The sequence below is a fragment of the Balaenoptera borealis genome, assembly GCF_965194805.1.
Source record: "Balaenoptera borealis genome assembly, chromosome: 5".
NCBI lineage: Eukaryota > Metazoa > Chordata > Mammalia > Artiodactyla > Balaenopteridae > Balaenoptera > Balaenoptera borealis.
The window spans coordinates 80,148,464-80,160,330 of record NC_138862.1 but is presented as its reverse complement, the minus strand read 5'-3'; the positions used below and the strand labels follow the sequence as shown (position 1 = coordinate 80,160,330).

At 44.1% G+C, this 11,867-nt stretch overlaps 1 protein-coding gene across 1 annotated transcript; it reads right to left on the bottom strand.

Moving 5' to 3' along the window:
* Window positions 1-231: 231 nt before the first annotated feature.
* SST (somatostatin) lies at window positions 232-1,856 on the bottom strand. Its single transcript, XM_082393628.1, has 2 exons — window positions 1,604-1,856; window positions 232-758 (listed from the first exon to the last, which is right to left on the bottom strand). The coding sequence occupies exons 1-2, from the start codon at window positions 1,739-1,741 to the stop codon at window positions 546-548; spliced, it is 351 nt and encodes a 116-aa protein (XP_082249754.1). The 5' UTR covers window positions 1,742-1,856; the 3' UTR covers window positions 232-545.
* Window positions 1,857-11,867: the final 10,011 nt, after the last annotated feature.

Here is an 11,867-nt window from a genome sequence, read left to right as displayed (position 1 = left end):
CTTCTATTTTTTATATATCATTTATTTTACATATCAGCCTGGTGGTTAGTTGGACATTTCAGCCTGCCTACCCATTAATACGAATACTCATTTCAACATATAATTTTAAGGGTATTTAAAATGTAATTGATGTTTGTGGCAGCCCCTTCCAATAACTACCACTGGATTAAAACTAGAATTCATAGAGTTAATTGAGATTATTTATGTTTAAAATAACCCAAACTATCTAGGTTACCATTTAAAACATAACTTTTATTACCACAGGGAATTTTAAACAGTATGTCTGTGAGATTTGGAGTGCATATCTCAAAGAACTTGACTGAAATCACAAACGAAGTTAATCATATAGTATTGAACAGAAAGGTTTAACTCAGTAAGAAACCAAAATCCTTTTTTTTGTAATTTCATCATAATTTTATTTTGTATTTACAGCCTTCAATTCCTAATGCAAGGGTCTTACTGAGGATTGGGGGGATTAGGGAGGAGAGATGGGGTTTGGAGGAGAGGAATCAGAGGTCTTATACGGACAACAATAATTAATAAAGTTAACAGGATGTGAAAGTCTTCCAGAAGAAATTCTTGCAGCCAGCTTTGCGTTCTCGGGGTGCCATGGCCGGGTTTGAGTTCGCGGATCTCTGCAGCTCCAGCCTCATTTCATCCTGCTCAGCAGCCTGGGACAAATCTTCAGGCTCCAGGGCATCGTTCTCTGTCTGGTTGGGTTCAGAGAGCAGTTCTGCCAAGAAGTACTTGGCCAATTCCTGTATGGGTTGGAAGGAAGAGCGAAAGAGAGAGAGAGAGAGGATAAGAATGAGGATGGTGGAGAAGGAGAAATGGAAAAGCCTGCTTGAAAAACAGATTTAACCACACCCAAACCCCAATTTTCACAGCTGTGCTCTTTTTGTCACACTTAAAATTGGTTAAGGATATAAAAACAAGGGCTGTTGTTATAATCACCAAGTACCCAAAGAAGCTTTAAAAACTCAAATGTTTCTGCAAGTTTTCTGCTTCTGTAGGTTTAAAATACACACATAGAAAGAAATAGATCGTTAGTTGTTCAACATGAGCCAACAGTTTCTTTAACTCAATTTCCATATCATGAGCGGCAAACTAGAATTGTTCTTACCATTTTTACTAAGTCAGCTGTGGAGAACGAGACCTTTCACAATCGTAAACATGTTGTGTTCTGGCTGTAGAGCGCCAGTTAGCCCCCAATCCCGCTGCATGGGAGGGAGGTGGTGCTTAGGACAGTAGCAGCTTCAGAGGTCCGTGCTTTCAGCACCTGGGTCAGCACCTCCCGCGGTCAGCACCGGGGGTAAATGCCATTATCCCTTCGAGCTCAGTTACCAAGGTCTTGGAATTTTCTTGAATGCTAAAGAACTCACCTGAACAGTGACCTACTGCGCTGATCAGGGGAAACAAAGAGGTAAAAAGGGATTCTGGACTTTGAAAGTTTTCCTGTGAGCTTTGGTAGCTAAGGGACCCAGAAAAGCACCGGCACTCTTTGGGAGCACCTCTTAAATTCACCCAAGGGATCAGAGGCAAGGCTAGGGAAGGTTGGGAGGTTCTGGAAAGGGGAAAGAAGACGTCGAGGGAGTCTCCTTACCTGCTTCCCAGCGGCAGCAGCCAGGGATTTCTGCAGAAACTGACGGAGTCGGGGATCTGAGGGCGCGCCGGTGACACCGCCCAGAGCCAGAACGATGGAGAGCGCGGCCAGCGCGCACTGGAGACGGCAGGACAGCATCTCGGCGGCGCCGGAGAAGCCGAGCTAGAGTGCGGTTGGTCAAACTCTAGGAGCTGATCGCAGGCAGCAGCAACGGCTCTGAACCTCGCGACTCCTAAAGCGGCTTGTATGCTCTCTTCCGTCTCCCCCTTTTTAAACTCTCTCTCTGACGTCAGACTAGGAGGCGCCCCCAGATCTCACCAGCGCTTTTACGCACCATTACCCTCGTGAAATCAATCACAGAGGTGAGAGGAGGCTACACAATCAAAAGTGGCTTATTAAAAAAAATTAAATCCTGCACAGGCACAGGTCCACACGATTCCACACGTCACACCATCTACACAATCTTTTTATATTCACTCAGTGCCACGCACATACACACTCCATAATTTCACTCACACATGTGCACACTTAATTACACACACTCAAACACTCAGCCCCTGGAGAAGCAAATGCCCTATCACACTCAGCCGCACACACATAAATGTACCCAGACAATTCTATCCATCATCATGCTCAAACATTTTAGGAGAACCAAATGCAAAAGTATATGACTGTGACAAGTGGAGATGGTTACAAGCATTCTTTGTGACAGTGAATGTCATCAGCATTCCTCTAAGAACAGATTTGAAAATGGAATGTGGATTTTAGAAGGACTAAGTCACCTTTCTCCATTAACTCTGTAAAGAGTCTTGTAGATTAAGATGTAATGGGGCTCAAAAAGAACTTCACTTTTCCTTATAATGGAAGAGTACCTTAAACTCACCCTCCATCCCTCTTTCTCAGCAGCAGAGACACTTCTAGTCTGCTTGCCGTTCCACTGTGACAAAAAATGCTGAAGGAAAAAAAAGTGAGATTGACTTCATTTTGGTCCTAGAAACTTGGAGCTAGAAAGAAATCTCAGAAAACATCTACTAAAACTCAGAGTTTGAGTCACAGAGCCTAGAAATAGGCAGTGAAATTCTCTGGCTCACATAGTACACAGCTGGAGCAAGGACCAGACCTCCACATTCCAAGGCTAGGATTCTTTTCACTCAACTCTGAGTTTTCTAATGGATTCCTGGCTAGTAGTAGCAGTTTTAGGTCAGGGACTCCCAGTCTGGACATACAGAAGTCCAGGAACCCCCTGAATGTAAGTGACCATTATTGTAAGTCTCCGCGAGAAAAACATCAACGGTGCTCCCCTGCTCCCCACACAAATAAAAAGGAAGTTTGAGAAATGCTGTTCTGGAATTCTGGTTGTGGTCTATTTAGATGTTTGCTGTCCTGATCAGAGTTCTGGTAGCTTTTTCTTTTCTTTTTTTTCCCCAGAATAATTCCTTATCAAGGAATGGCCAGCTAATATCCTGGCATGGACCAGATGATCCCTGCAGGCTCTTCAAGGGCTGACATTTTATAAGCTTCAGGTTCATAAGAGCTGAAAAAAATTCCTGTATCTCCAGAAACCAAGTGAAGCAGAGAACTTGACTAATCCTGTCACCAGCCAGGCCTCACATATGTATTCTCAATACTTAGACCAAGACCACAGTGTTGAGAGGCAGGAGGGGTTGGGAGGTGTCCTGAATGGCTTGAATAATTGTCACCTTTTCTTTTTGTGTCTGTAAGCTAAAGCAATAAGAGAAGGCACAGCAAGGAGTGCTAAAGCTTCCAGGGCTTGTTGAGCCCAGACAAGGCTTAGCACAAGTAAGACATTAAAAAGTCACTCACATGTGTTGGAACAGTCTGGGAGAGCAATGGATCTCAGACTGCAGAACACAATGCATGTTATTTTCTCTATATATCCTGGAACCCTCCTAGGCCTATAGCTGGGGGTTCAGAGTCTAGTTATGTCAACCCAACTGTCCCAAGGCACCCTCAGATGATCTCACATCTCTTCCACTCAAGACTTGCCCTTGGCAGCCCCGTTGAGTAGAGAAGAATTTTCCTAAAACAGGAGCCAGCCAAAGAACAAATAGCAGCCCCTCCATCTTGCTCTATGCTCTCTTCTACTTCCCTCCCCAGACTCCTGCCCCTCTCCTTCCACATCTTTATCCTCCTTTTTCCTCTTTCTCCTTTCCCAAAACTTCCTCTGAATTTCTCTCTCCAAATCTTCCTTATTCAATCCCCCTTTTACTTTCTTTCCCCACTCCCTATCCTCATTCCTCTCTGTTGTACTTCCCTCTCCCCAGTCATTTTCTGACTTTGGTCTGGTTCCATCTGGCTTCCTTCTGCCTTCTCTGCACGTCTCCCTCCCTTCCCATTCTGCCTACCCAATATCTATCCCAGTCTCTGCCTCTAGTCTCTTCCTCTCTTAAGCCCCTCCTTCCATTTCTTCCTCTTTCCTTCTCAGCTGTTTCTCATAAAAAACACTCATGGTGCTCGCTTCAGCAGCACATATACTAAAATTGGAACAATACAGAGAAGATTAGCATGGCCCCTGAGCAAGGATGACACGCAAATTCTTGAAGCTTTCCATATTTTTCAGGAACAAAGAAAATGCAACATACAATGCAATATCAGAACTTAAAAGGAAAACATTTCAGTTCAGTCAGTCTATTTCAGTCTAATTTATATCCAGTAAAATGCAAAGGTCTTAAGTGTACAGTTCAGTGAGCTTTGACACCCCTATAATCCTATGAAACCAACGTGGGAATGAAGATATAGAATATTTCATCACCTTCAAAGTTTCTGTGTGCCCTGTTTCAGTCCATTGCTCCCCAAGAGGCAAGTACTCTTCTGATGTCTCTCATTATAAGTTAGTTGTGACTGTTTTTGAACTTTATGTAAATGGAATGATTTGGTATTAAAAAAAAAATACTCTTGATCTTTAGCTGTTTAAGTTACTTGGGAATAGTAAGTCTGGGTGGCTTCCCTCATACCTTTGCTGAAGTGCTGAAGCTGTGGATGAGATGACTTCCAGGCCTTTTGTTTCGTTTAGTTTTATAATCCTCAAATTGTTAGGAGTCTAGGAGCCACTTAAGAAAGAAAGAAGAACACAAGGGGACACAAATTCTTCCTTAAGCCCCCTCCAGATGGCCAAGTTTTGCATAAAGTTTGATTTAGCACAAAGACACTTGAAACTTCCCCAACCTGAGCCCTTTGCAGCTGACCCCCAGGGTCTTGCTCCCAAGTCCCAAAGGCTGGAGGGGGCGGGGGGGGGGGTTGCTGTCTGTGGTTGTACTGGGGACCCTTTTTCCCAGACCTTGGTCACTAAGAATGATACACCCCATCCTTGTGCAGCCCTCTGTGGTTCACAAAGTATTTTCTCATCCAGTATGGCAGGGCATGCTCGCCCCATCTCACAGAGGAGGAAATTGAGTCCCTGAGAGCACAGCTGCCTCTGTCCCGCACAAGGGCACGCAGGCAGGAAGTGGCAAGGTTGAGGGAGGCTGTTGATCAGTTTAGCAACTTTCCTCCTCCCCTGACTCAGGGCTGCCAGAGAAACCTCCTGGCCGAGCAGTCTGCAGCCAGGATGCAAGGGCTTGGAGGGGGCATCTAGGCCTCTTTCATGTGCTGCTCTCCAACCGAGATATGATTTCCCACCTCCCTGTGAAATGTACATTTGGGCGTGACTACCTGCCAATATGAGGAGCAAAAACTCATTTTAGTAAGAGACAATAAAATCTATGAGTAATCAGGTGTTCAATATTAAGCAGTGCAGGGAAGCAGAAAGTAACTGCATTTGGAGTCCAGAGACCTGGGTTCTAGTTCTGGTTCTGCCACAGTCCAGCTGGGGGCTTCCTCTCTGGGCCTTAGTTTCTTCATCTGCAAAATAGAAGGCTTGATAGGCAACCTTTGTGGTTCTTTCCAGCCCTGATCATCAACAAGCTTGAGTTTGAGAAAATAAAGGGGCAAACTAGAGCACACTGTGATGTTAAAATGCTGTTTCTCAAATTGAGAACTTTATATTGGAAAAGAACCTGGCTTTTATGTAATATGAGGGAGGAAGCCGGATGCAGCGGGTATTTCACAGGCCTATTAGAAGGAAAATTTGCTCTTGCATCTTGCTTCTGGTGCTGACCTGCCCTCCCCACCTGGACCTCAGTCTCTCCATCTGTAAAATTGATTCACTCAAATTCTTTCTACAAATAAGTACTGAGAATCTGCACTGCTTGAGAGGTTCATAATATAGTAGTGAACTAGATAGACAAAGTCCTAGTGAGAAAGACAAACAATAAACACATCAATTAATTAATTATGTTCAAGTTGCTAAGAATTAACACAAGGTATAAAGCATGATGACTAGGGGAAAACCCTCCTGAAGAGGAACCATTTGAACAGAGACCTGAATGAGGTGAGGGAGCTAGCCATGCAAATGTCTGAATAAAGATATTTCCTTGTCAGGTGGAAAGACAATCTGTTCAAAGACCCTGAGGTAGAAGCATGCTTGGTACATTCAAACATCAGAAACAAGGCAAGGGAACTCGAACAGAGTGGGTGAATCAGAGAGGGCTGGGAGATGAGACCAGCAAGGCAGACAAGGGCCAGATCACATAGAGCCTTGAAGACCACAGTAAGAAAACCACTGGAGGATTTTGAGCAAGGGATTGACCTGATTTGATTTTTTTAAATCAATGCCTTCTGCTAAAGTGGAGAATTAACTGTAAGAGAGCAGCAGAGTCAGGAAGATAACTTAGGAGTCTAAGAACCATTTAAGAGAAAAGAGGAGCCAGGATGAAAGGGACACATTCTCCCTTAAATACCCAAGCTGGTTGGCTTGGCATAAAGGCATTTCATACCTCCAACCCGAGACTACTGTAGCCAACCCCCAAGGCCTGTTTCCACGGAAGGGAAGATGGTTTGTGCTTGTTTGGGGGACCTTATTCCCCAGACTAGTTCAGGCAAGAGAAGGTGGTATTTGGGCAAGAGTGACAGCTATGAAGGAGCTGAGGACTGGTTAGGTTTGAAGTTTATTTTGAAGTACAGTTGACAAGACATGCTAATGGTTTGTTTGGATCTCAAGTTAAGGAAATGAGAAGAACAATTGGTAACAAGTGATCTAGACATTCCCTAAAATGCTTTCAAGTTCCACAAATTTCTGAGTGTGCAGGAAGTGGATTTCTGACAAAAACTTCTCTTGGACCTTTTGTAAGTGAAAAACCATTTTACTTCCAAGCCAGAATAAAGTGAGAATTACAGGCAGTGGGGAAAAGCAACATGGTGTGTAAAAAGCCCTGGCCTGGATGTCTGAGGCCCTAGACTTAAGTCCTCAGTTTTCTCTTGCTTAAAATGGGCCTGATAATCCTTGCTTTTGCTATAATTATGATTTAAGAACCAGATCAGACAGTGTAAGTGAAAGTACTTGGTTATCCATAAAACATGATAAAAAGATAAAGTCCTGTTTTTGTTGTTGCTGCCCAGAGGGAGGCCGTCAGCCAGCATCAAGGGGTGATATTCGATGAGCCAGCTTCTGGAAGCTGGAGTGTCCTCAATGATACTCTGACCCAAATAGTCAGACTGCCCTTCCTCTGGGGACAATGTAGGGTATGATCTGAAGATCCAGGAAGATCTCTCACAGAAATGCAGCAGACTGGTGTTGAAATTCAACCCTTAGAATTAGTCTACGACTATTAGACTATTAGAAAATAGTCTCTTCTCCACATTTTCTTGGAGACGTAGCACATTAAAACTTGATAGTTATTAACACTTTAGTGTGAATATATATGCTGAATTGTCTTCTTGCTTATAGCCGCCTAAAGGATAGTTTTGACCTAAGTAAAGTTGGGAGATCACTTGGAGAAGAGGCAGATTTATTGGGATGTGCTGCTGGGGATGGGGGCAGGCTATAGGGAGCACGCAGACCCCTCTTGCCCAAGGGCAAGGGTGCTTAGGTGAGGATACACTAAGGACCTTTCCTTCTAGAGCAACCCTACCACCACGGAGCATGAGAATGAGAGCTTGCAGTTCTCTAAGGGCTTCTGCTGAGCTGGATTTCAGCTGGAAGAGTGCCAGCTCATGCCCCTGGAGTTGCTGATGGTAGAGAAGCCAGACTTTCCCGCCAAATTGGCTTTCACCAACTTCCACAAAGCCTGGCCTAAAGTGATCGCTTTAGACAATGAAGGGTGAAGGGGTCACTGAATGAAGCCCAGGGCTGAACTTTTTCCATGGGTGGGTGAGTGATGACAGCTCAGGCCTGGTCTCCTGCAGTAGTCTCCTCTCTGGTCTCTATCCCATCACTTTCCGGCTCAGAAGCTCTCAGTGACTGCCCAGTGCCAGCTAGTTCAAATGCAAACACATCAGCCCGGCGGTCACGTTTCCTCAGACCCTAACTGTCCTGTACAGTCTCGCTCTGTGTCACCCCTAACCTCTCCACCTTCCCATTCCCCACCACCACCTGCTCTTCCCCATACACACTCTGCAGTTTCCCGCATCCACTTCTGTGTGTGTGCTGTTCCCTCCACCTGGAATACCTTGGACCCATCTCTGACTGTTAACATCATACAGCTTACTTTACGTCAAGAGCTTCTCATTTAGAATTACTATGGCCCCCTCCTGTGCCCAAGGGTGTGTCTTTTGTTCCTCTAGCAGAGACCATTCTAGATCACTTCGCATTCCTGTTCCTTGAGAGTCTGTATGTCTCATCTATGAGCCTAGAGTTTCACTGAGAGCAGAAATCTTGTTTCTGTCATATTTGTATTTTCCTCAGAGGCCATAAAAATGTGAAGCATAGAGTAGTTGCTGAAAAATGTTGATTTAGTGGAAGACACATTCTTCTTCTTATATGTGAGGTCTCTGTGGATTCTGTAGGTAGAACGAACCTCAGGTGAACCTCAGGTAACTGAGGACTGTATCACTTGACCCCCAACCCTAGGTAGCTGATACTTTCAGGAACACATATCCATTGATCCCTTAGTAATCTCTGAGCTTCAGCAAAGGAAAAAACCCTAGACACTGTTCTGTGTAATTGTCCCTATCTGCTAAAAACTAACTGAAGCTGTCATATGAATATGCTAATATAGTCATTGGAAAGATAAGGGACTTCACTGGAAGGCCTAGGGAGGACACATCCACCAACCAATGAGGAACACGTATGTCCCTGGCACACAATAGAAGAGAGTAGCATTGCTGACTCACCTCTGCGTAGTTTCATGTTTGATCATGTGTTAATATCAACCAAACAAGGGAATGGAGGCCTCAGGTTACATAGTTAGTGCAGAGCTGGGCTGATGTCAGATCCCTGTCTGCCACTCCAACATTTCCTCTCTCACCAGAGAGAAGCAAGGAGACTTTGCCCCTAATTATCCTCTCAGATTCCTTTCTCTTTGTGGGTCCATTGGACTCTCCAGAAGCATCCCACTTGCTGACCTATGGCTTCTGCTCAGAGCTCCCCAGTGAAATGAAATCGAGCTGTGCTCTGCCCGACTGTGCCACCCAGAGAACGTCTCCCAGTTCTCTTTACCTATTTTCCTCCTAAAAACAAGGTGTTAAGTCTCAGGTCTTGCACTAGCCTTCCCGGTGCAGTTGGCAGGGGAAGAGCTGTCTTGACCAATGGGGATTGAGAAATGAGGCCAGAGACCTACCGCCCTGTTCCTGGAATAGTACACAACAGATGGCGAAGTTCCTCTTCAGGGTGCTCCTGAGACCTGCCGCCCCGCCTTTGAAACGGCATGATAGGGGCTATATAAACACAGAAGTGCCCCATGGAGTGAAAGTATCCCTTTTACAGCTCCAACTTCCCACACTCAAAATATAATCTTAACCTAGACTGGTGGATCTTAACTCTGGCTTCACACCAGGATTGCCTGGGAGACATTTTAAAAGTATAGATGCCTGGGACCCAACTGCAAAGATTCTGACTTATAGGTCTATATATTTTAAGAACTGAATTATAGTCTGCTACTAGGATGGGCTCCACCTTTGTAGAAAATGATGGAGTCACAAAGCACTGCCCACCACTGTTCTCCTCTCATCTCACTCTGCTCAGTTCCTTCTCCCTTTTACCATTCTCTTCTTTCCCACCTTTGACTTGGGGACCCCCAAGCACAACGGACTTGGCTTGGCCCCATCAGGGCCAAAGCACCTGCTTCATTGGCTTTCCTGATACAATACCAACTGTTGAGGGCAGAGGCAGGACTGCGGCCGGAAGTGGACCCAACCACAGACCAGGACCTTCAAAAGCATCTAGTGCTTCCCCCGTGTTTACACGTTGGAAAATTGAATTCAAGAGAAAGGAAGGGTCTCTCTCAAAACCACATAACTAGTATTAGAGTCAGATCCTCTGATTCTCTTAGTTTTATGTTATTTCTGTGAAGTTTCTTGAATCCCTTCCACCCAAGTGGTTGAAATCATGTTGTAAGATTGGCAGTTCCTGCCCTGTTATCTATGTATCTCCCCATCAGCCTGAAGCAAAACCTTATTCCCTGACAAGAGTATGATCCTAGAGAGAAAACTTTGGGGATTAATGTGTTGGGCCTTCATGCTTTGTGTCTCCATCCTTTTCTGGTTGTGCATTTCCTAATCCCATGAAACAACTGGACCTGCTCCTCAAGGCCACGGCTAAGCGTGGCTGCCTCAGCTCACCCAGAGGAAGCTGTTGTTAAACTGAGCTCTCCTGCCCTCTGCTGGCTCAACTGGTAGAAGACAACTTCATCTAAAATTTTAGGGCGGGATTGTATTCATTCCTTCATGTATTTCCTTCACCAACTTTTTTAAAGCACCCACTATGCAGAGAGAGCTGTGCTTGGTGCTAGGGCTGTAAAGAAGTACTCAGACAAAAACCTTTTCCTTCACACATTTGATTATTGAGCACGTTGTGCCAGACACTGTGTTGGAGATTCAGAGATGATCAAAACTCAATCCTTGGCTTTGAAAAGAAGTAGCAATCTAGGAAATTATACAGATTACTATCTGAGCCGTAGAATCAAACAATTAGCACTAGAAGGAACTTCAGACACTTTGTAACCTGTGTTGTAAAGGCTTCCCAGGCTTCCCAAATTAGGTCCTGGGCTCCCTGCACACAGGCCACAGGGCCTGCAGAGGCAGGGGGAGGGGGTGTGTGGCAGGAATTCTACTTCATTGAACAGGATTCTGCAACAAAGTTTCATAGATACAAAGAGCTTGAAGGGGAAGCAAAGTTGGAAAACCGCATTTCTAATACAAACCATCCTCATATTTAACCTGAATACCCTCCAACCTCATGAACCTGTACTCATAATCAATGTCACATTTATAGCTGGTCTCAGAGTCACTGACCTAATCACCTTTTTGAACCCACATGGCAGTGAAATTTCACTCCCTTTGCAAGGTGCTTCCAAGAAGGTCTCACATGTGAGGGCTCCCTTGCCCCCAGGTCATCGCCAGTGTTGAGAACCTGGGAATGTGACCTTATCTGAAAAAAAAAAAAAAAAGGTCTTTGCAGATATAATCAGTTCAGTTCGTCAAGATGAGATCATCCTGGATTATCTGCATGGGCCCCAAATCCAAAGACAAGTATACTTATTATTAAAAAATAATTATTTAAAGATCACCTAATATGCATCTAAATCTATATCAGTTATTTACTTATAACTATCTTGTTCTAGTGAATATTCAAATTAGTTTACAGGAGTAGATTTTTATAATGCAAATTAGCAACTAGTAATTTGAGGTTCAAGATGGTGAACTCAGCCTGTGCACCCACCTATTTTGCAAACCTTCCAAACTTTGCAAATTCCTCATTGGCATAATCAAATGCAAAGTAGGGAGAGAATAGGGTTTTACTTCAGGCTGATGGGGAGATACATGAAAACAGTCTAAAGAATCAGAGTAAATGCCTCTCTCTCCCCTATGGACAAAGTTACTACAAGAAACAATAAAACAAACAAACAAGCAAAACCTTAGAAACTCTCCAGCTTATATTCTCTACAAGACTTGTGAAGTTATTGCATCAATTTTTTTACGTATTACATTAGGCAATGTAAAAGGAAAGAAACATTAGGCTGATGACGGATTTTTTTTCTACCTCAATAAATTCCAGAAGACATTGAAATAATGCCTACCAAGTTTTGAGAGAAAAAAAAAGATTGTTATGATAAAAAGTAATACGTGGCCAATCTATTTAGGGGGGATAAGAGCAAAAAAAGGCCATTCTCAGATAGGCAGACCAGTCACATACTCTCTCTCTCTCTGAAAATATTACTCACAAAAGTAAGAAAGGAAGAGAATAACTCAAAATAAAGAACTCAAAAGT

What these genes read in the sequence shown, in the direction of transcription:
- SST (XM_082393628.1), bottom strand. Translation starts at nt 1,741, where the DNA reads ATGCTGTCCTGCCGTCTCCAGTGCGCGCTGGCCGCGCTCTCCATCGTT. An exon ending in CTGCTGCCGCTGGGAAGCAG is followed by an intron (nt 759 to 1,603) that starts GTAAGGAGACTC and finishes CAACCCATACAG; the next exon opens with GAATTGGCCAAGTACTTCTT.